General features: G+C 37.8%; 1 protein-coding gene across 1 annotated transcript in view; it reads left to right on the forward strand.

Annotated features, from left to right (window-relative positions):
• CFAP47 (cilia and flagella associated protein 47) overlaps positions 1-25,611 on the forward strand; it is a 509,689-nt gene that overhangs the window by 460,727 nt on the left and 23,351 nt on the right. Inside the window, exons 63-64 of the mRNA XM_088833637.1 lie at positions 3,442-3,613; positions 9,464-9,625. Coding sequence (XP_088689763.1) covers positions 3,442-3,613; positions 9,464-9,625 — 334 coding nt within the window. The remainder of the gene's footprint in view (positions 1-3,441; positions 3,614-9,463; positions 9,626-25,611) is intronic.

The following is a 25,611-nucleotide window of genomic DNA, read 5'->3' on the forward strand; positions in this document are numbered from 1 at the left end:
TATAGAAATTTATGAAAGAACATGAATAACAGTGTTCATTATACTTTGATGTTCACTTCTCATTGAGACATTTTTGTTGGGTTTGCTAGGAAGTATATTTCTTACTGATTAAAATGGTATAAAATACACAGTTTCACAATATATTTTCCAAATAAATCAGTTACAATTCAGTACTTTTTGACTATTTATCATGTTTTGTCACGGGTTTCTTTTAATTACTAATATTCTTCCACATTGAATAAAAATCAATTATTGTCCTGAGAAAATTCACCCACGTATCTGGCACCCTTGACCACGATGGTGCCCATTGCATGATTTATTGGCATGATGATACAAGCATTAGGTTGCATAATTGCACAAGGATGGAAGCATGCCCTTCTTATTCAATATAATGACCACTTGCCATACCCAAGTGATTATTTCATTATTGTTTTATAAGACAGTAGATGATAAGTAGACAGATAAATATAGATATGTCATACTCTATAATTCTCTGAAATATGTTTGATTAAATATTTTGTATGTATGTTAAGGGTATGAATACAGTACTGAAATGATAAGCTCATGATTTTGGTTACCAGTCGGGACTGCTCCCATGGTCCCCACTTCATTCTTCACAGGGCATTGCTTGAGCTTAATCCCATCTTCCTCCCACCCTTGTGCAAGTCACCACCTGGCCTACTGCAGAAACATCATTACCTTCTCTACTAACCCCCTTTTGCTCACTTTACCATTAAACAAGCACATCACTTCCATATTTAAAACATTCCATAGGTTCTTGCTATTCTTAGAAGTCCCTAATCATCACCATACCCTGCATGGTCTTGCCCGTTATGCCCATTTCATCTCTTGGAAATTTCATCCCACTCCCTTTTGCTCCACCTGCTTCTTTCCCAAAGAGGCTGAGGTAATTCCCATTGTGGAAAATTCCCTCATGCTGCTCTGATGCCTAAGAGGCATTTTCTTTGTCTACATGCAGGAGGCCCTTATCAACTTTCTTTTTAACTTTGGTATATTGGTCTCCTCCTCAGGACCTTAGCAGTCAAGTTCCCAGGACCTGAGCTCTCATAGCCTCTTCTGCTTCTCCATAGTAGCCGTTCTCACAGTCATCATTGAAAACGTTGCGGTATCATTGGTAGTTTATTGGCAATTCTTTCCTCCCAGTTATAAGTTTCATGGGGACGAGAACCTTACTTGTCATTTCAAGGAAAGTTTTCAGTTATTATTCACCAAATGAAAAAAGAAATGTAAATATAAATGAAAAGAAAAATGTTTTTAAAGTGTGTTTAGATATTTGATAAGTAACCAAAATTATCTGCCTCATATTTATGAATTTTTCCATAGCTAGGAAGTTTAACTGGGGCAAAATCTACAGGTCTTAGTGAGCATGTGATAACATTATATAAGACAGAAAAAAAGAGGTTAGTAAATATTTCAATACCTATTAAAACACAATTGAAATTAAATATATATTTATCCTGACCCTTAATTTTGTGAGTTCAAATGTCTTTTTAAGGGTTTGTGTTTAAAACAAACAAAAAACAGACTTCTCCTCCTGTGTCAAAAATTTATTACCGTAGTCCTAAGGACTACGGACTTATAACTTGAAATTGTAACCTATATTAAGATAAACTACATTTATTTAAATGTTTTTTAGAAATGTGCATTTGTTCTCTCAAAGTCACGAGCTATATTTGTCATGAGTAATTAATTTTATATAACAATCAGATGATAACTGATTTACACTGGTCTCACTGACTTAGCACTGATCAACCCAATACACATAAAAGTACTATACAGATTCTCTCCAAGTTGAGAACATTGCAAAAGGTATGGTTTTAACTTGATGATATGACTTTTCAAATAAAATGCAGAGACTCTACTTTGTTAGCTTGAAGGCACAATGCAGAATGTCAGTTTGTTAGGATTTTGTACCACCTGATTCTGTTTTTCTTCCTTATGTGTTCATATCTCTATATTATAGTTAAAACAAGAGAAATATGTGAAGTGTAAAAAGTATTAATATGGTTCCGACTTGTGTGACCCCTGTCCCCTTGCGGATAAACAGGTCTGTGTTTTGTACCAATGGATCTTCTTAGGATTGGAATTATGACATCTATAGTAACAGATTCCCCACAGGGGGTCCAAATGCTTCTGAAATGAAATTTAGCTTCTCATTTCCTATCTTGATTCTGACACAGCCATTCCTATAAAGGCTTCAATAATTAAGCAGAAACAGATGCAGATCTCAATAGTATTTGCTTTGAAAAATGTTATTTGAATGCAGTGGAAATTTCATCTCCCATTATACACTCTAAAACTCTTAAATGCTGCTTCTCAGTGTGGAGTATGGCTTCCAATGGAACATTTCCATATCCCATCCCCAGAACAAATCAGCATATTAAATGTAGACATATTGATTTTGCTACAACAAAGAATGGTTATCGATAGGAACAATTGCCAATTTGGTCAACAGGATGAAAGCTAGCAATTCAGAAGGTCTGAGATTTATTCTTACACATAAAAAAAGAAAAAGATCTTGTAAGGTTATGGGTCAGTCCATTATATTCTATGGCAGAAATTATGACCAGCCACTTCTGAAACATGGTCTGTATTCTGCCAGGATTACTGAGAGAGAGTTGGCCTTCAGTTCTGTGACTCAAAGGATCCCTTTTACCTTTGCACATTACAGACAGACTTTAGAATTATCTCCACAGTGATGGTTCTCTGGACCTCTCTTTCATGATCTGTATGCTACAAACTTCTTGATTTGCAGTCTGGGCTCCTTATATGGACATGGAGCATAAATATCATAGATAATTATGCTTCTGTTCTACATGCCAGTCTTGAATATTTTTCACATATACCTAACAAAACCCTGCTATAACTGACTTTCTTCTGGTAAACTACTGGTTAAGAAAACATGGTTAACCGTATTGTCTATAATACCTCAAGACTAAAACGTGAAGAATTCTCCCTTTTGTTAAAATATCCAAGAGTTTGAAAGTCCTGCCTTAATAGACTGGGATACTATTTTAATATTGTTTACTCTTAATTCAAATCTTTCTTTATCAATTATAAGTCTATAAGCTTTTAATATATTTTATATACAACATGTCATATTGTGTTTATAGTAAATATTAATTTTTAGTTTCCAGTTGTCTATTTCTTATTTTATTAGTCTGAATTTTAAGGATGGTGGGATTAAGGATAGTGGGTGAATTTATTTTTTATATCCATTCATTTATTTAACTCTTAAAAGCATACTGAATACTATTATATACTTGGTAACACACTAGCTATTATGAACACAAAGCTAAATAACATATACCCTCTCCCTCACTCTAAATACCTGTTCATGATTAGTGCTGACGTATAATTGATTTTCAATCTATACGTATTTAGTTGAATTAAAATGCATTTAAATCTTGATTTTCATAGATACACCTATGAAACGTGAATTTGAATATGGCATTGAATTTGAATCTGAAGATGAAGAGGCTACTTTGGAATCCTGCGTGGCTATATATTTGATCAGAAAATATTATAATGCCAATAATGAGCAGATAACATTGGTCTTCAGTCTGATATTTACACCAAAGAAACCAGTAAGGTAAACCTGCTTTTATAAACCCTAATTTCTTTAAACACTATTATTATCTTTTAAACTAAATAATGTGGTCTTTTTCTTTCCATCTTTCTATTTGTCAGTTGCATTACTTCTTTGATGCCATTGAAGTAAATCGATTATTTCTGGCTACCCAGCTGTGAAAAGTATTCTGATGAAAAAGAATAGTCCAAATTATTAGAAATTTGAGATATCCTTCAGGAATTGTGACCTCCCCAAGGTCATTCAGTTCAGTTCAGTTCTTTTCAGTCGCTCAGTCATGTCCGACTCTTTGCGACCCCATGAATCACAGCACGCCAGGCCTCCCTGTCCATCACCAACTCACGGAGTTCACTCAAACTCATGTCCATCGAGTCGGTGATGCCATCCAGCCATCTCATTCTCTGTCTTCCCCTTCTCCTCCTGCCCCCAATCCCTCCCAGCATCAGGTCTTTTCCAGTGAGCCAACTCGTCACATGAGGTGGCCAAAGTATTGGAGTTTCAGCTTTAGCATCAGTCCTTCCAATGAACACCCAGGACTGATCCCCTTTAGAATGGACTGGCTGTATCTTCTTGCAGTCCAAGGAATTCTCAAGGTCATTGCTGCTGCTGCTGCTGCTGCTAAGTCACTTCAGCCGTGTCCGACTCTTTGCGACCACATAGACAGCAGCCCACCAGGCTCCCCCGTCCCTGGGCTTCTCCAGGCAAGAATACTGGAGTGGGTTGCCATTTCCTTCTCCAATGCATGAAAGTGAAAAGTGAAAGTGAAGTCGATCAGTCGTGTCCGATTCTTGGCAACCCCATGGACTGCAGCCTACCAGGCTCCTCCATCATGGGATTTTCTAGGCAAGAGTACTGGAGTGGCTTGCCATTGCCTTCTCTGCTCAAGGTCATTAGGATATGCTATTAGCAAAAGAGGGCTGTCTACTTTGAAAAAAAATTTTAATTGCAGACTTGGTGCTATACCTTGGCAACATGGTGTTTCTCCATACTACTTCTCAACACCAGTTCAAATGATAAAAATGCTGAGTGCCCTCCTTTGCAATTGCTGTCATTACCATTTTACCATTCAAAACCATAGCCTTGTACTAAAGGTAAAGTATAAGAGGGTCATACTGGAGTCTGAGAATAGTAAGCTTTGAATATCTGTCCTTTGGAAAACCTCGTCCAGTGTCTGTATATTTACTTTTTAGGCAACTGATACTTATCACCTACACATATTGTATGATAGGTCACATATGAAACAGGATTTTATCTCTCGATAAAGAGACACTGATAAGAACTGCAAATAAGCACAAAATACAGCCTGGCCATGAAAAAACAATTGACAGTATTACTTGTGCTTTTAACCATTTCTATAATTTTACTGTGCATTCAATGTACCCAAGTGTGTTTTTAAAGTGGCTTTGAGAATGTAGTCTAATAACCAAAAGATAGCAGGGTCCCCTTCAGGAAGCAGCAATAAAACCAGATTGTAAGAAGAAAGTACATATTAAACATTATTTTCATAGTTTTCTATGGGCTTTTTAAAAAATTTTCATAGTTTTCTATGGGATTCTTTGGTGGCTCAGTGGTAAAGAATCCACCTGCCAGTGCAAGAGTCTCTGGTTTGATCCCTGCATCAGGAAGATCCCTGGAGAAGGAAATGGCAACCTATTCTAGTATTCTTGCCTGGAGAATTCCATGGACAGAGCCTGGTGGGCTGCAGTCCATGGAATCACAAAGAGTCGGATACAACTTAATTGACTAAACATTTATTTGTTAGTATTTTTTCACATTTAACTTAGTATTATGTTGATTCGGTGACTGGGAAATTGCCAGCAAAAACCAGAAGAGGAAAATGTTATCATTAGTGAGTATGACGGAGAAGGCAATGGCAAGCCACTCCAGTACTATTGCCTACAAAATCCCAGGGAAGGGGGAGCCTGGTGGGCTTCCGTCTATGGGGTCGCACAGAGTCGGACACGACTGAAGTGACTTAGCAGCAGCAGCAGTGAGTATGAACAGAACCAATGTGAATTTATATTTGTTCCACATTTGGTGGGTTTAGAGCTTCTTGGTGAATATTTGAGAAACTTATTTAGGACAACTTATATTCATGATTTATAAATTTTTGTGAGTGTTGTGTTCTGAGGTAGTTCAATAATTCTGTTTTATGCACACATACTCATTTGTTTTTGTCATTTCTTCTTCCATATGTATTTGGGATGGTTCACTGCAAGACATACCATTAAATGATAAAAAATAAAATAAAAAAATAAAACCAATAGCTTTAAATTTTGAAAAAAGAACAAGAAAATAATTATATCCAAATCATAGTTTACCTAGATAATTTGAATAAGTATCAAATTTAATTATTCTCTTCCTGATTGACAAGGTAAAAAAAAAGACAACAAAATTTTCATGGGTTTGTTAAGGAAAATATAACACTGTTGCATAACAGTAAAAGCAAGGTAATTTTTCATGTTTATCCTTTTATAGAATAGTGCTGACATAATAAGAGTAATGGTCAGAGCCTTAAATGTGTTTTTACAAAAAATAAAATATAGTAAAAACAAGAATATTATTCCTTAAGACCTTGACCTTTTTTTTTTTTCATTGGAAAAGACCCTGATGCTGGGAAACATTGAGGCATTGAGGGCAGGAGGAGAACAGGACAACAGAGGATGAGATGGTTGGATGGTATCACCGAGTCAATGGACATGGGTGTGGGTGGACTCCAGGAGTTGGTGATGGACAGGGAGGCCTGGCATACTGCGGTTCATGGGGTCACAAAGAGTCAGACACAACTGAGCGACTGAACTGAGCTGAATGGGGACGGATGCCATGATCTTAGGTTTTGTTTTTTTTTTTTTAATATTTAGTTTTAAATCAGCTTTTTCACTCTTCTCATTCACCCTCAACAAGAGGTTCTTTAGTTCCTCTTCACTTCTGCCATTAGAGTGGTATCATTCGCATATCTGAGGTTGTTCATGTTTCTCCTACCTATCTTGTTTCCAGCCTAGCATTTCTCATAATGTGCTCAGTGTATAAGTTAAAGAAACAGGATGACAACAGGCAGCCCTATCATACTCCTTTATCAATCCTGAACCAATCAGTTATTCCATACAGGGTTCTAATTGTTGCTTCTTGACTTCCATACAGGTTCCTCAGGAGACAGGTAAGATGGTCTGGTATTCCCATCTCTTTAAGTGCTTTTCAGTTTGTTAATGATCCACACAGTCAAAGGCTTTAGCATAGTTGATGAAACAGAGGTAGATGGTTTTCTGGAATTCCCTTGCTTTCTCTGTGATTCAGCGAATGTTGGCAATTTGATCTCTGGTTCCTGTGCCTTTTCTAAACCCTGCCTGGATGTCTGGAAGTTCTTCATTCACATAATGCTGAAGCCTAGCATGCAAGATTTTAACTATGACCTTACTAGCATGGGAGAAGGGTACAATTGTCCAATGGTTTGAGCATTCTTTAGTACTACCCTTCTTGGGAATTGGGATGAGGATTGACCTTTTTCAGTCCTGCGGCCACTACTAGGTCTTTTAGAATTGCTGACATACTGAGTGCACCACTTTGATAGCATCATTTTTTAGAGTTTTGAATAGCTCTACTGAAATTGCACTGCATCCACTAGCTTTAATGACAGCAGTGCTTCCTAAGACCCACTTGATTTCATACTACAGAATGTCTGGCTCTGGGTGACTTACCACACCTTCATGGTTATCTAGTTCATTGAGATCTTTTTTGTGCAGTTCTTCCATGTTTTCTTTCCATTTCTTCTTGATCTCTTCCACTTCTACTAGGTCTCTACTGTTTTTGTCCATTATTGTGCACATCTTTGGATGAAGTGTTCCCTTGATATTTCCAATTTTCCTGAAGAGAGCTCTAGTCTTTCCCCTTCTGTTTTCCTCTATTTTTATGCACTGTTCATCAGAGAGGTCCTTCTTATCTCTCCTTGCTGTGCTTTGGAACTCTGCGTTTAGTTGGGTGTACCTTTCCCTTTCTCCCTTGCTTTTTACTTCTTTCTTCAGCCTCCTCAGATAACCACTTTGCCTTCTTGCTTTTCTTTGTCTTTGTGATGGTTTTGCTTCCTCCTGTATAGTATTACAGACCTCCACCCATAGTTCTTCAGGCACACTGTTTACTAAATCTAATGCGTTGAATCTATTTGTCACTCTACTGCATATTCATAGGGGATGTAAGTTTTACCTGGCTGGACTAGTGGTTTTCCCTGCTTTCTTTAGTTTAAGCCTGAATTTTGCTATGAGAAGCTGATTATCTGAGCCACAGTCAGCTCCAGGTTTTGTTTTTGCTGCCTGTATACAGCTTCTCCATCTTTGGCTACAAAGAATATAATCAATTTGATTTCGGTATTGACCATTTGGTGATGTCTATGTGTAAAGTTGTCTCTTGTGTTGTTGAAAAAAGGTATTTGCTCTGACCAGTGGATTCTCTTGACAGAAGTCAGTTAGCCTTTGCCCTGCTTCATTTTGAAGTCCAAGGGCAAATTTGCCTGTTACTCCAGGTATCTCTTGACTTGCTACTTCTGTATTTCAATCCCCAGTGATGAATAGAACATCTTTTGTTGGTGTTAGTTCTAGGAGGGCTTCTAGGTCTTCCTGGAACTGATCAGCTTTAGCTTCTTCGGCATTAGTGGTAGGGGCATAGACTTGAATTACCGTGGTGCTGAATGACTTGCCTTGGAAACGAACCAAGATCATTCTGTCGCTTATGAGATTGCTTCCAAGTACTGCATTTTGAACTCTTGCTGTTTATGAGGGCTACTCCATTTTATTGTTACTAGCACTGTATTGAAGGGATATTTTTTAAATTTTGGTACCAGTTTTTTTATAGTATAAGTAATGCAGCATTGAACATCCTTATACACATTGCTTCTTGAAATCTTTGAAGTATATCTGAGGGAAATTACTGATAGTGAATTAACTGGTTTAGTGTCTGCACCTTTCAAATTTGATAATATATTATCTGACTGTTCCCCAAATTGTTGAATAATTTCACAGTCCATTATAAAGAAGCTAAGAGTTCCCAGAACTGTTCTGAAAGATTTATGTAAGAATATTGTGATTTCTTGGTCCATTCTGACATATGATATGGCTTGCAACTATAGAGCTATGTGTTTGAGTTATTTCCACCCAAAGCAAGTAAACACATGAGTTAACGATTCTTCACCGACAGCTACTGACCTATGTCTCCACTCTTCTTCAGAGCCAGCTGCTTAGAAGGCTATATTTACTGTCTTCATTAATTCAATTGCCATTCAATTACATGTTATTGTAAAGTGTTTATGATATTTATCAGTTGCAGTTTAATTTTTTAAAGCTTAAGTTTAAGTCAGTTTGGGGAACTTTGTAAGTTTTCACAGAAAATATAATTTTTCTGTGTGAAGCAAGAGTTCAAAGAACTTTTTCATAATGTTTCAGTTTGAACAGAAAATCCCCTTATGGAATACCTTTCAGTGTAACACTTGGGTCCATTTGCCAACCTCTCCTCAGATTCTTAGGTAATATGATATTCAACGCTGGGTACAGAAAATTTGCAGAGTGAATTCTACATATGTTACTAATTCTCAGTAAATAACTAGAGATTAAATAAGATACCCTATGAAATGATTACCTCAAAGGGAGGGTAATAATAGGGACTCTCACCTACAGAATTATTCCTGAGATGTAAACAGCCCATCCACATCATTTGCATCTACATTTTTAAAAAGAATTAAAAGTTTCAGTTATTTTACTGAAATCACAGGTTTACTTACATTTTCACCTTAGATGTTGATCTGCTGTACTATATTCCCTTTGCTTGTTTTCCTGCGATATCCTTTATAAATCTCTTTTTCTATTCAAGGTCTCAAGTTATACTGAAAGTAGAGTGCATGACAGATGGGGTCTGGACATTTCCCATAATGTTGATTGCTACTGAGCCTGATGTGGATGCAGTCTTTGATATTGAAGGGGTTGGTTTATTTAAGGAATCCACTGTTAACTTCAGGCTGACAGCTCAGATAAGGTAATACATCAAGCATATGTGTGTAACTGGTTTTGTGAATGTAATTTATGCTGAACTGGGAAACAGAATTGAAGATGGAAAATTCTATTATGTCATCTTTTTCTGGTTAAGTCAGAGCAGTATTGCTTCTAGGAATCAAAGCTTTGTATATTTCATATTTGTTATTTAAAACTTGGAAAATAGAATCTACAAAGTGAATACCAAAGAACAATAAGAACAAGTAAATAGATATTGAAATTTAGAATAATATTTCTATTTGTTTTTCAAAGGGTGTTTTAATGTATTTTTTCAAAGATAGATGGGAGGTTTCTCAGTAAATTTTAATGGTTTTGGGCTATTAAGTGATTTAACTAGGTAGAGGTGATTAGGCAACCTACATTGAGATTCCATTTTCTGTATTATCCTGCTTAGTCACAGCTATCTTTGTTATACTTGTGATAATATAAGTGGCATGACAGTAATACTTTTACATTTCTCAGATGTAAAAAATATTTTTACAGCTTTTTTTGAGGTATAACATACTTAACATAAAATTCACCCATTGTCACTGTACATTTCAGTATTTTTTTTAATGTGCAGAATTTGCATTCATAGCCACATTCTAGGTTTCGAACTCATCCTTCAGTTCAGTTCACTTCAGTCACTCAGTCGTGTCCACCTCTTTGTGACCCCATGGACTGCAGCACACCAGGCCTCCCTGTCCATCACCAACTCCCAGAGTTTGCTCAAACTCATGCCCATTGAGTCAGTGATGCCATCCAACCATCTCATCCTATGTCGTCCCCTTCTTCTGCCTTCAATCTTTTCCAGCATCAGGGTCTTTTCAGATGAGTCAGTTCTTTGCCAAAGTATTGGAGTGGCCAAAGTATTGGAGTTTCAGCTTCAACATCAGTCCTTCCAGTGAATGTTCAAGACTGATTTCCTTTAGGATGGACTGGTTTGATCTCCTTGCAGTCCAAGGGACTCTCAAGAGTCATCTCCAACACCACGGTTCAAAAGCATCAATTCTTCAGCACTCAGCTTCCTTTATAGTCCAGCACTCACATCCATACATGACTACTGGAAAAACCATAGCCTCGACTAAATGGGCATTTATTGGCAAAGTAAAGTCTCTGCTTTTTAATATGCTGTCTAGGTTGATCATAACTTTTCTTCCAAGGGGTAAGCGTCTTTTAATTTCATGACTGCAGTCAACATCTGCAGTGATTTTGGAGCCCCCAAAATTAAAGTCTGTCACAGTTTCCACTGTTTCTCTGTATATTTGCCATGAAGTGATGGGGCCAGATGCCATGATCTTAGTTTTCTGAATGTTGAACTTTAAGCCAATTTTTTCACTCTTCCTCTTTCACTTTCATCAAGAGGCTCTTTAGTTCTTCGCTTTCTGCTATAAGTGTGGTGTCATCTGCATATCTGAGGTTATTGATATTTCTCCCCCCCAATCTTGATTCCAGCTTGTGCTTCATCTAGCCTGGCATTTCGCGTGATGTACTCTGCATATAAGCTAAATAAGCAGGATGACAGTATACAGCCTTGACGTACTCCTTTTCCTATTTGGAACCAGTCTGTTGTTCCATGTCCAGGTCTAACTGCTGTTTCCTGACCTGCATACAGGTTTCTCAAGAGGCAGGTCAGATGGTCTAGTATTCCCATCTCTTGAAGAATTTTCCAAAGTTTGTTGTGATCCAGTCAGTCAAAGGCTTTGGCATAGTCAATAAAGCAGAAATAGATGTTTTTCTGGAACTCTCTTGCTTTTTCAATGATCCAGTGGATGTTGGCAATTTGATCTCTGGTTCCTCTGCCTTTTCTAAAACCAGCTTGAATATCTGGAAGTTCACGGTTCATGTACCATTGAAGCCTGGCTTGGAGAATTTTGAGCATTACTTTACTAGTGTGTGAGATGAGTGCAACTGTGCAGTTGTTTGAGCATCCTTTGGCATTGCCTTTCTTAGGGATTGGAATGAAAACTGACCTTTTCTAGTCCTGTGGCCATTACTCAGTTTTCCAAATTTGCTGACATATTGAGTGCAGCCCTTCAGCAGCAGCATCTTTTAGCATTTGAAATAGCTCACCTGAAATTTCATCACCTCCACTAGCTTTGTTCATAGTGATGCTTCCCTAAGGCCCACTTGACTTCACATTCCAGGATGTCTGGCTCTAGGTGAGTGATCATACCATCGTGGTGATCTGGGTCATGAAGATCTTTTTTGTACAGTGCTGTGTATTCTTGCCACCTCTTCTTAATATCTTCTGCTTCTGTTAGTTCCATACCATTTCTTCCCTTTATCGAGCCCATCTTTGCATGAGATGTTCCCCTGGATCTCTAATTTTCTTGAAGAGATCTCTAGTCTTTCCCATTCTATTGTTTTCTTCTATTTCTTTGCACTGATCACTGAGGAAGGCTTTCTTATCTCTCTCTGCTATGCTTTGAAACTCTGCATTCACTTGGGTATATCTTTCCTTTTCTGCTTTGCTTTTTGCTTCTCTTCTTTTCACAGCTATTTGTAAGGGCTCCCCATACAGCCATTTTGCTTTTTTGCATTTCTTCTTCTTGGGGATGGTCTTGATCCCTGTCTCCTGTAAATGTCACAAACCTCTGTCCATAGTGCATCAGGCACTCTGTCTATCAGGTCTAATCCCTTGAATCTATTTGTCACTTCCAGTGTATAATCATAAGGGATTTGATTTAGGTCATACGTGAATGGTCTAGTGGTTTTCCCTACTTTCTTCAGTTTAGGTCTGAATCTAGCAATAAGGAGTTCATGATCAAAGAGTTGGACAGTACTGAAGCAACGTTGCTTCAGTACTGTCCAACTCTTTGTGACCCTATGTATTGTAGCCCACCAGGCTTCTCTGTCCATGGGATTCTCTAGGCAAGAATACTGGAGTGGGTTGCTATGCCCTCCTCCAGAGGATCTACCCGACCCAAGGATTGAACCCACATCTCTTATGTCTGCTGCATTGGCAGGTGTGGTCTTTACCACTAGTGCTTCCATCTCCCCCCAAATGTCCCTCAAACCCCTTTTCAGTCAAGCCCTACTCCCACACTACTCCCACCCCTCATCTCTGGCAACCATTGATATGCTTTCTGTCTCTGTAACCTTGCCTTTTCTGGATATTTTATATAAATAGAATCATTCGTTATGTACTGGATTTTTTAAAATGGATTTTATGCAGTTTTAGGTTTACAAGAAAAGTGAGAGGAAGGCTCAGAGATGTCTCAATCACCCCCTGCCCCCACACATGTGTAACATCCCCCATTATCAGCATCACTCGCATAAATGGTACATTTTTTAATAAAGCTAGACCTACATTGACATATCATAACCATCCAAAGTTTTTAGTTTCCAATAAGACTAACTTATGATGTTGTACATCCTATGAGTTTGGTCAAAAATATGATATATGGGCTTCTCTGATGGCACAGTGGTAAAGAATCCACCTGCCAATGCCAGAGACTCAGGTTCAATCCCTGGGTCAGGAAGATCCCCTAGAGGCCCTCAGGGCATGGCACTCATTCCAGGATTCTTGCCTGGAAAATTTCATGGGCATAGGTGCCTGACGGGTTACAATTTGTGGGGTCTCAATGAGTCAGACATGACTAAGTGATGGAGCACACACATCGTGATATATATGTCATTATAGTATCGTGCAGAGAATTTTCACTGCCCTAAAAATCCTCTTGCTCTCCCTATTTATCTCTCTTACCCCACCCTTGGAAACCACGGATCTTTCTATTGTCTCCATAGCTTTTTTACATAGTCTTTTACAAAATGTCGTTTTATTGAAATCATATAGTGTGCCAGTTCAGTTCAGTCAGTCGTGTCTGACTCCGCAACCCCATGGACCGCAGCACACCAGGCCTCCCTGTCCATCACCAACTCCCAGAGCTTGCTTAAACTCATGTCTGTCGAGTCGGTGATGCCATCCAACCATCTTATCCTCTGTTGTCCCCTTCTTCTCCTGCCTTCAATCTTTCGCAGCATCAGGGTCTTTTCCTGTGAGTCAGCTCTTCCCATCAGGTGGCCGAAGTATTAGAGTTTCAGCTTCAGCATCATTCCTTACAATGAATATTCAGGACTGATTGCCTTCAGGATTGACTGGTTTGATCTCCTAGTCCCTGGACTGAGACTCCAAGGGACTTGCAATCTGAGAGTCTCAGACTAGCATATAGTACATAGCCTTTTCAAATTGACTTCTTTTACTTAGCAGTATGCATTTGAGGTTCATTCATGTCTTTTTATGCCTTGATAGCTCATTTCTTTTTAGCATTGAATAATATTCCACTATCTGGATGTATTGGTACATTTTTCCATTCACCTCCTGAAGGACATCTTGATTGCTCCTGAGTTTTGGCAATTATGAATAAAGCTGGTATAAACATCTGAGTGAAGATTTTATCGTAGATGTAACTTTTCTGTTCTTTCCAGTAAATACCAAGGAGCATGACTGCTGGATCCTATGGTAAGGGTGGGCTTCCCTGATAGCTCAGTTGTTAGAGAATCTGCCTGCAATGCGAGAGACCTGGGTTCAATCTCTGGATTTGGGAAGATCCCCTGGAGAAGGGAAAGGCTACCCACTTCATTATTCTGGCTTGGAGAATTCCAAGGACTGTATAGGGGTCACAAAGAGTGTATTTGGTTTTATCAGAAATGACCAAACTGCCTTCCAAAGTAGCTGTACCATTTTGCATCCCCACCAGTAATAAATGAGAGTTCCAGTTGCTCCACATTCTTCCGGGCACTCAGTGGTATTGGTGTTCTTGATTTCAGCCATTCTAAGGAAGAGGAACTAAAAAGCCTCTTGATGAAATTGAAAGAGGAGAGTGAAAAGTTTGGCTTGAAACTCAACATTCAGAAAACGAAGATCATGGCATCTGGTCCCATCACTTCATGGGAAATAGATAGGGAAACAGTGGTAACAGTGTCAGACTTTATTTTTGGGGGCTCCAAAATCACTGCAGATGCTGATTGCAGCCAGGAAATTAAAAGACGCTTACTCCTTGGAAGGAAAGTTATGACCAACCAGATAGCATATTAAAAAGCAGAGACATTACTTTGCCAACAAAGGTCCATCTAGTCCAGGCTATGGTTTTTCCTGTGGTCATGTATGGATATGAGAGTTGGACTGTGAAGAAAGCTGATCACCGAAGAATTGATGCTTTTGAACTGTGGTGCTGGAGAAGACTCTTGAGAGTCCTTTGGACTGCAAGGAGATCCAACCAGTCCATTCTAGAGGAGATCAATCCTGGGTGTTCATTGGAAGGACTGATGCTAAAGCTGAAACTGCAATACTTTGGCCACCTCATGCGACGAGTTGACTCACTGGAAAAGAGTCTGATGCTAGGAAGGATTGGGGGTGGGAGGAGACGGGGACGACAGAGAATGAGATGGCTGGATGGCATCACCGCCTCGATGGACATGAGTTTGAGTGAACTCCGGGAGTTGGTGATGGACAGGGGGGCCTGGCGTGCTGTGATTCATGGGGTGGCAAAGAGTCAGACACGACTGAGCGACTGAAATGAACTGAACTGAACTGAACTGAAGGAAAGTATAGTGGTACCTCACTGTAGGTAGTTTTAGTTTGCTTTTCCCTGATGATATATGGTGTGATGCATCTTTTCAAATGCTTACTTGCCATATGTATATCTTCTTTGGTAATGTGTCCGATAAGATATTTTGCCCATTTTTAATTGGGTTATTTGTTTTCTTCTTCTGAGTTTTTAGAGTTCTTTGTATATTTTGTATAATAATTCTATATGAGTTATATATTTTGCAAGTATGTTCCCCCAGTCTGTGTTGTCTTCTAATTCTCTTGATATTGTTCTTCTTTTAATGAAGTCTAGCTTACTATTTATTTCATGGAGACTGTGTCTGCTATTGTATCCAATAAGACACCACCATACCCAGGTCATATAAGTTTTCTCTTACGTTATCTTCTTGGAGTTTTATAGTTTTTTGTTTTGTTTTGTTTTACATTTAGGTTTATGGTCCATTTTAAGTTAATATTTGTGAGACTTGTAAAGTATGTGTCTTGATTATTATATTTTTTGTATGTGGATGTTGTTATTCCAGCACTATTTCTTGAAAATACTATCTTTGTTCCATTGTATTGCCTTTGATCCTTCATCAAACATCCGTTCGTTCTGTACCATTCCGTCGCTCAGTCGTGTCCGACTCTTTGCGACCCCGTGGACTGTAGCCTACCAGGCTTCTCCGTCCATGGGATTCTCCAGGCAAGAATACTGGAGTGGGTTACCGTTTCCTTCTCCAGGGGATCTTCCCGACCCAGGGATCGAACCCGGGTCTCCCGCATTGGAGGCAGACGCTTTAACCTCTGAGCCACCAGGGAAGCAACTATATTTATATGAGTTTCTTTCTGGGCTCTCTATTTTGATCTATTGATCTGTGTGTCTATTCTTTAATAAATACCATATTATGTTAATCATTTCATTCATTTTCATATTATGTTAATTATGGTAGCTTTATTGTAAGTCTTCAAGTCAGGTAGTATTAGTACTCCAACTTGGTTCTTGTTCTTCAATACTGAGCTGGCTATTCTGAGTCTTTTGTGTCTCTATGTAATCCATTTGTTGATATTCATAAGTTAACTTCCTGGGATTTTGTTTGGGATTGCATAGAATCTACAGGTCAAATTGAGAAGGACTGTCATCTTGACAATATTGAATCTTCTTATTCTTGAATATAACATATTTCCCCATTTATTTAGTCATTACTTACTTTCATTTATCAGTTTTGTAGTTTTTCTCATATATATCATGTACATATTAGCAAATTTATACCTAAGTATTTCATTTTGAGAGATGTTAATATAAATTATCATAATATTCAGTTCCAAATTTCACTTGTTCATTGTTAATGTACAGAAAGCAATTGTATTGTGTACATGAATCTTATATCCTTCAACCTTGCTATAATTCCCTTCAGTTCCAGGGATTTTATTGTAGAGTCTTTGGTAATTTCTACATAGATGATCTATCAACTGCAAATAAAGACAGATTTATGTCTTTCTTCCCAACCTAAATATCTTTTATTTCCTTTTCTGGCTTCACTGCATTAACAAGGATTTGTATATGAGATTGAAAAGGAGTAATGGGAGGAGACATGTTTGCTTTTATGTGATCTTTGTGGCAAAGTTAGAAGTTTCTTACCATTAAATATGATGTTGACAGTAGGATTTTTGTAGACAGTTTTTAGCAAGTTGAGGAAGTACACCTCTATTCCTAATTAACTGATAGTTTTTATCATTAATGGGTGTTGGATTTTATCAAATGCTTTTTCTGTATCTATAGATATAATCATGTACTTTTTTTTCTTTTTAAGTCTTGACTTAATGAATTTCATTAATTGATTTTCAAATGTTGAACCAACCCTGCATATCTGGGATAAATCATATTTGATCATGGTATATAACTCTTTTTATACTTTTTTGATGCTATTATAATGAAATTGTTTTATTTCTTTTTTCAGATAGTTCACTGTTTTCTTATTGTATGGAAAGCCAACTGATTTTTGCATGTGGATTTTGTGTCCTTCAATTTTATTGAATTCTGTTATTCTAACAGTTTTTGGTGGATTCTTTCAGATTTTCTATGTATAGTGTTAGTCGCTCAGTCATGTCCAATTCTTTCTGACCCCATGGACTGTAGCCCATCAGGCTCCTCTGTCCATGGGAATCTCCAGGCAAGAATACTGGAGTGGGTTGCCATTTCCTTCTCCAGGGCATCTTCCCAACCCAGGGGTCAAACCCAGGTCTCCTCTGTTGCAGGCAGTTTCTATACTGTTTGAGCTACCTGGAATTATGTCATTAGCAAACAGACAGTTTTACTTCTTCCTTTCTGATTTGGATATCTTTTATTTATTTTTCTTGCTTAATTGCTCTGACTCAGACTTCCAGTACTATGTTGAATAGGAGTGGTAAGAATGGGCACGCTTGTCTTGTTCCTGATCTTAGAGGAAAAGTTTTCAGCCTTTCAACATTAAGTATAATGTTAGTTGTGGGCTTTTCATATATGGCCTTTATTATGTTGAGTCACATTCCTTCTAAGTTAGTTTTGTTGAGAGTTTTTATCATGAAAGGATTTTAAATTTTATCAAATGATTTTTCTGTAGCTGTTGAAAGTATCATATGATTTTTATCTTTCATTCTAATAATGTGGTGTATCACATTTACTGATTTGTATATGTTGAACTATCTCTGCATCCCAGGGATAAATCCCACTTCATTTTGGTGTATGAGACTTCTAATGTACTATTGAATTGAGTTTCCTAGTATTTTATCGAGAATTTTCACACTTATATTCATTAGGTCCCTGGAGGAGGAAATGGAAGCCCTCTCCAGTATTCTTGCCTGGAGTATCCCATGGACAGAGGAGCCTGATGGGCTACAGTCCATAGGGTCACAAAGAGTCGGACACGACTGAAGTGACTTAGCATGCACACACACACACATTCATCAGGTATATTGGCTTACATGTTTCTTTTCTTGAAATGTCTTCATCTGCCTTTGGCATGTGGGTATTGCTGGTCTCATAAAATGAGCTTGGGAGTGTCCCCTCCTCTCCGATTTTTTTGAAAAGTTTAAGAAAGATTAGCATTCATTCTTTTAAAAATATTTGGCAGAGTTCACTGATGAAACCATCTTGTCCTGGGCTTTTTTTTGTTGGGAGCTAGTTGATTACTGATCCAATCTCCTTACTTATTGTGTTGCTGTCTTCTCATTTGAAGTAGCAGTCACCTCCTCCAGTTTTTGCTGACTGTCTTCAGGAGATAAATACCTTCTTTCCGTCCTACTTGAGATTCCAAGGATTTCTCAGACCTTTATTCTGTGTATCCTTGTTCCACACCTCTTCTTTTGTCTCATGGCAGAATGCTAAAGCTTATATGCCTTCTCTTGATCTTATCAAGCCAGTTCTAATGCTGACAAGCCTCCCTTTTGCTTTTCCTAGAGCAATGCTAAATGTTCAACTTTGTGGTTTCTTACAACCTCTCAGAGTTGGGCCTGCTTTCTACAGATGCTCACTAGCCATCTGCAAAGGCTCAATATTGCTGCTCTTGGGAACTCAGACCAGCCACAGGATGAGAGTGTGTGGAGTAAGGCACCCAGAGTGCCAGGGATACTTAGAGACAAGCTGGGGGAAGTGCAGAAAAGAAATTTCCATTGTCTCATGGGTGGGCCTTCTTGATAGAGTATGTGATATAGTTAGTAGGCACCATGTCCATTTAGTGACCTCTGAGAGTCCTATTCTTTGCTCTTCCAGCCACTCCCCAGTGAGTTACTCATTTACATAGTCTCATTTTCCTCGATGGGAGAAATCACAAGCTGAGAAGTTCTCTCTGGGCACTGAGCTGTGGCACTCTGGGGGAAGGCTCACACTCCTTAAGTGAAATTGTTTTGCTTACACTATGCAATGTGTCCAGTTTGAAATTTTTGTTTTGTTTTGTTCCAATGGTGTGCTGGGACCTCTCCCCTGAACTCCTGGACTTCTACAAAGACTCTCTGTCTGTCCACTGGTAATTGTCTAAACCATTGCTCTCCAGGGACAGTTCCAGGACCATGGCCAAGAAGGGATGGAATTGGTTCACATGCTACTTTAGGGTCTACAGCCAGAATTGAGTTCCATATGCCTGTCACCCTACACAGGGATGCGTGACTCCTCCCAGGTCCTTGGGCATATGGTACTGATGACATAACCAAAGCCAAACTGAGCTGTGACTACGTCCTTTGGGGTATGGAGCTGTTTGCCATAGCCACAGTTAGCAAGTCAGCCACCTGGTTGTGGGCCTGCATTATCAAAATGGCTCCCCTCATTCTTAGACTGCACCAGAGTTTCACAATCTCCTACCTAGGTTCTTTTGTCCATGGATGGATGTGAAATTATTCTTGTTGTGGAGGATATGGGTGAGGAACATCTTATTCAGTCATCTTGCTGATTTCATTCCTGTTTTGATCTTTATTTTCTAGTTTCTTGAAGTGGGAGCTTAGATTACTAATTGGAGATCTTTTCTTTATTCTGTTGTAAATATTTTTTTTGTGTGATAAATTTCCCAGTGGGTACTGCTTTAGCTGCATTTCACAAACTTTGATCTGTTGTATGTTCATATTTGGTTCTAAATGTATATTTTTATTTCGTTTGAGAGTTCTCATTTGACCGCTGGGTTATTTGGTAGAGTACTGTTTTATTTACAACTGTTTTAGAGGATTTCTGTTGTTGTTCCATTATTGACTTATAGTTTGATTCTATTCTGGTCACAGAACATACTCCATAAATTTATTTTATATTTATTGAAAAGAATGGATATTATTCTTTTGTTGGCTAGAGTGTTCTACACATATCTGTTAGAGCCTGTTGGTTGATCATATTTTTAAATTCCTTTGTTTCCTCACTGATTTTCTGTCCCATTGTTCTCTAAAATGATGAGAGGAGTATTCAAATCCCAGGACATAATTGTGCATTTGTTTATTTCTCTTTTAAATTATGTTTTTGCTACATATACTTATGAAGTTCTGATATTTAGTACATGAAAATGTAGGATTCTTATGTCATTTTGTCATATTTACTCTTTGTCATTATATAAGGGATGCTTGATAAAATGCCCTGAAAGAATGAAAATCCCCAGGCACTTTGGTTATTATTGAATGTAAATTTGCTTCAAAGTACACTTGGAGATGAAACAGAAGCTTGGTGTATTTCTTAGGTTTCTGGGATTTAATGGCACATAAAATGGCAACCCACTCCAGTGTTCTTGCCTGGAGAATCCCAGGGATGGGGGAGCCTGGTGGGCTTCCATCTATGGGGTCGCACAGAGTCGGACATGACTGAAGCAACTTAGCAACAGCAGCAGCAGGTTATATCCTGCTTCTTTTGGGTTACCTTTTAAAACTCTTTAAAAACATTTTTAAAAATTCATTCAGAGTTATTTAAAGTTATTTGTACCCTTATGTACTACATAAAACTATCATATCAATATATTTGGCATCTTTTCATAGTAAATTGTTCATTGTAATCAAAAATTTTAATGAGTTGATCAGCTCCAAATAAACACAATTATGGGCATCATTGGAGCTCTGTTCTTTTAATAACTTATTAATTATCCTTAACTAACTGGCCTATAAAACTTTCTGAGTTGGTCAATTTTAAAATGTTCCCTGTGCAATCAGAAGTGCAAAAATGAATACCTGTTTATTGGCAGGCAGGAAATTTTAATATCATACCTGTTTACTTTGAGAAAGCTGCTCTTGAGCAGGAAATCAATATTCATTCATCCAGTTGTTTTTTTTTCTTTTGTTATTTGCTTGGCATTTGTCTTTGGTACCTGTGACTCTGATAAAGTTTTAAATTTAAAGTCAGAATTCCTTCATTCAGTTTTGTATGTGTATTTGCCTACACATTTGGACTTTGTCCATGGTCTTTGCTACTACAAATCTGTTTGACATAATCTGAAACACATTTCCCAAATAGGTGAAAATTAACTAAGGGGATGCAAGGTAGATGCTACCAAAAATTTGAGAAAGTGAACAGATTTCATAACCTGTATGAGCCTTTAATGAGTGAAATTAACTTTCTTGTTTGTTGTTGTTATTGTTGTCCAGTCACTCAAACGTGTCCATATCTTTGTGACTTCCATGGATGGCAGCACCCCATTCACGCCCCTTGAGTCAATGATGCCATCCAACCATCTCATCCTCTGTTGTCCCCTTCTCCTCCTGCCTTCAATCTTTCCAAGCATCAGGGTCTTTTCCAATGGAGTCAGCTCTTCGCATCAGGTGGCCAAAGTATTGGAGCTTCACCTTCAGCATCAGTCCTTCCAATGAACATTCAGGGTTGATTTCCTTTAGCACTGACTGGTTTAATCTCCTTGCTGTCCAAGGGACTTTCAAGAATCTTCTCTAGCACCACAGCATCAGAAAGCATCAGCTCTTCAACACTCAGCGTTCTTTCTGATCCAACTCTCACGTCCACACATGACTACTGGAAAAACCATAGCTTTGACTATACAGACCTTTGTAGGCAAAGTAATGTCTCTGCTTTTTAAAGACAGTCTAGGTTTGTTATAGCTTTTCTTCCAAGGAGCAAGCTTCTTTTAATTTTATTGCTGCAGTCACCATCTGTAGTGATTTCAGAGCCCTAGGGAAAAAAAAGTCTATCAGTGTTTCCATTTTTTCCCCATCTATTTGCCTTGAAGTGATGGGACCAGATGCCATGATCTTCATTTTTTGAATATTGAGTTTTAAGCCAGCTTTTTCACTCTCCTCTTTCCCCTTCATCAAGAGGCTCTTTAGTTTCTCTTCGCTTTCTGCCATCAGGGTGTTGTCTTCTGCATGTCTGAGGTTATTGATATTTCTCCCGGCAGTCTTGATTCCAGCCTGTGCTTCATCCATCCTGGCAATTTGCATGATTTAATCTGCATGTAAGTTAAATAAGCAGGGTAACAGTATACACCTTGACATACTCCTTTTCTAATTTTGAATCAGTCCATTTTTCCATGTCTGGTTCTAACTTTGACCTGAATACAAGTTTCTCAAGAGACAAGTAAGGTGGTCTGGTATTCCCATCTCTCTCAGAATTTTCCAAGTTTGTTGTGATCCACACAGTCAAAGGCTTTGGTGTAGTCAATGAAGCAGAAGTAGATGTTTTTCTGGAATTCCCTTGCTTTTTCTATGATCCAATGGATGTTGGTAATTTGATCTCTGGTTCCTCTGCCTTTTCTAAATCCAGCTTGTACATCTGAAAGTTTTCGGTTCACGTACTGTTAAAGCCTAGCTTGAAGGATTTTGAGCATTACCTTGCTAGCATGTGAAATGAGTTCAGTTGTGTAGTAGTTTGAACATTCTTTGGCATTGCCCTTCTTTGGATTGGAATGAAAACTGACCTTTTCCAGTCCTGTGGCCACTGCTGAGTTTTCCAAATTTGCTGGCATATTGATTGCGACACTTTAACAGCATCATCTTTGAAATAGCTCAGCTGGAATTCCATCACCTCCACTAGCTGTGTTTATGGTAATGCTTCCTAAGGCTCAGTTGACTTCACACTCCTGGATATCTGGCTGTAGGTGAGTTGATCACACCATCATGATTATTTGGGTCATTAAGACCCTTTTGTACAGTTCTTTTGTGTATTCTTGCCACCTCTTCTTAATCTCTTCTGCTTCTGTTAGGTCCTTGCTACTTGAGATCTCTAGTCTTTCCCATTCTGTTGTTTTCCTCTATTTCTTTGCACTGTTCACTTAAGAAGGCTTTCTTATCTCTCCTTGCTATTCTTTGGAACTCTGCATTCAGATGGGTATATCTTTCCTTTTTTTTTTTTTTTTTTTTTTGCTTCTCTTCTTTTCAGCTATTTATAAGGCCTCCTCAGACAACCATTTTTCCTTGTTGCATTTCTTTTTCTTGGGGAAAGTTTTGGTCACCTCTTCCTATACAATGTTATTAAACTCTGTTCATAGTTCTTCAGGCATTCTGTCTGTCAGATCTAATCCCTTGACACTATTTGTCACTTCCACTGTATATCATATCAGATTTGATTTAGGTCACACCTGAATGGTCTAGTGATTTTTCCTACTTTATTCAGTTTAAGTCTGAATTTGGTAATAAGGAGTTGATGATCCGAGCCACAGTCAGTTCCCAGTCTTGTTTTTGCTGACTATATAGAATTTCTCCATCATCAGCTGCAAAGAATATAATCATCTTTTGGTATGGACCATCTGGTGATGTGCATGTGTAGAGTCTTCTCTTGTGTTATTGGAAGAGGGTGTTTGCTATGACCAGTGTATTCTCTTGGCAAAACTCTGTTAGCCTTTGCTATGCTTCATTTTGTACTCCAAGGCCAAACTTGCTTGTTACTCCAGATATCTCTTGACTTCTTACTTTTGCATTCCAGTCCCCTATGATGAAAAGAACATCTTTTGGCGGGGCCTTTAGTGAGTAAAATTTTGTTTCTTCTTTCTTGTTTGTGGAAAATATATGATCCATAGAGTTCATAGTATCTGAACCATTATATTCTGTCCTTCTTGATTTTGTATAATATTATCCTACATTTAATTTAATGAAAATGTAGGAACTATAGCATTTGAATTCAAGATAACATAAATTCCATCCTTCATTGCCTCATGTGATTGCTCTGGACAGATACAATTATATAATGTAGTCATTAGTTATAATATATTATAATTTAAAAAGCAGAAAATTTTAGATGATACTCATAAAGGAAAATAATAAAGATATAAAATGAAATGTGTGAGTTTTCTAGAAGAATTTCATTGTGATTATTACTATCTAAATTGAAAGGTAAATCATTTTCATAAATGTACTTTGTCTCCAAATCTAATTGGAAGCTCTGCCTTCATTTAGATAGTTGGAGACATAGGCCAAGGCCCTTGTTTACCATCAGAAGGAAGGATGAACAGGAACATGTATATCCTTTTGAATATCCACTTTAATTCAGAAAACAGTATGATTCATTCTTCCACTGTCTTGGGTAATGTCATCCTAGGTTGTGTATACTATGACTATAATAATGTTAATATTTTACACATGTGCTCAACCTGACATTTTTCCATGATAAAAGGTCAGGATTATATCTATGTCTCACTTAGCCTTTTCAAAAAAAAAATTATGAGCTTAGTTCTTACTTTCTTGGTTCCCCTACATTTATTTAATTCTTCTCCATCCATTTGCAATAGATTTAGATCATTTCCTTATACCTTGGCCTGGCCTTTGGAAAAATATAATTGCAAAGTCAACCTCTTCAGACTATTTTTCAGTTTATTTTTGTGTCTTTACGGGGTATCTTGATTTCTAAAGGTCTTTGACATAATTTTTTATGAATACAACCAGAAAACATATGACATATGTTTCACTCCCTAACACAATAAAATTTGTTCCCTAATGCTCTTGTATTTTTCTATAAGAAAAGAAAAAGACAATTATAGCAGTATATTTGTGTAGAGGAAGCAAAAGAGAAACAACCGTTTTGCTTCATTACAGTTATCTGCATTCATTTTTAATTAACATTACAAATGTTCTCCTAGATACTTTCTTTAAAACTAGAAGTATCCAGTATCTTTCATTCTGATATATTTCTGTAAGCATTAAGTTATAAGAGGGTCTCAACAGAAATGTGAAATATACCTACTTCTTTAGGTTTCAGTATATTTTCCTGGTAGATGAATGCATTTATCATAAGTAATTGTATTTGTCAAGTGCACTTACAATATGAAATAAATTTTGATTCTTATGTCTTGAGGTCTGACAAACTTCTTATATTGAGTAAATGATTTAAAGTTACTGAGAAACCTAAAAATGTCAAAATAATATTTTTTAATGTATAGCTTTTGATTTTGTTCAATTTTGGCTCTGAGGATATAATAATGCACACCTTATACCATGAACACAGGAGGTTTTCTTTTTTTGAGATTTAACAGAAAATTCTACAGACTTGGGTTACATTTCTGTTATAGCTTAATGATTGAGGTTCCCTTAGGAGGCTGCAGTCACGTTGGCAATATCCACAGCCATCTTAAGGTTTGATTGAGCTAGCTCATCAAAATGGTCAACATAACTAGAAGTTAATGCTGGTTATTATCTAATAGTGCAGCTGTTATTGGCTAATGGTGCCTACATGCAGTCTCTATGTAATGTGTGTCTCAAGTAGTTGAATTTTATATACAGTGACTGGTTTCCCACAGTGTGTAGTCCAAAAGAACTACAGAGCATTTTCTGATATAGAACTAGAATTTATGCAGCTTTATTTAGCTACTTTCTATTGGCTACAGGATAATCACTGTGTTGATTTGGATATGTGAAAGGGACTACCAGTCAATCAGTTCAATCACTCAGTCGTGTCCGACTTTTTGTGACCCCATGGACTGCAGCATGCCAGGCTTCCCTGTCCATCACCAACTCCTGCAGCTTGCTGAAACTCATGTCCATCAAGTCAGTGATGCCGTCCAACCATCTCATCCTCTGTCGTC

The sequence above is a fragment of the Moschus berezovskii genome, chromosome X, assembly GCF_049115385.1.
Source record: "Moschus berezovskii isolate FMDL1 chromosome X, NW_MosBer_1.0, whole genome shotgun sequence".
In the NCBI taxonomy this organism is placed as follows: Eukaryota; Metazoa; Chordata; class Mammalia; order Artiodactyla; family Moschidae; genus Moschus; species Moschus berezovskii.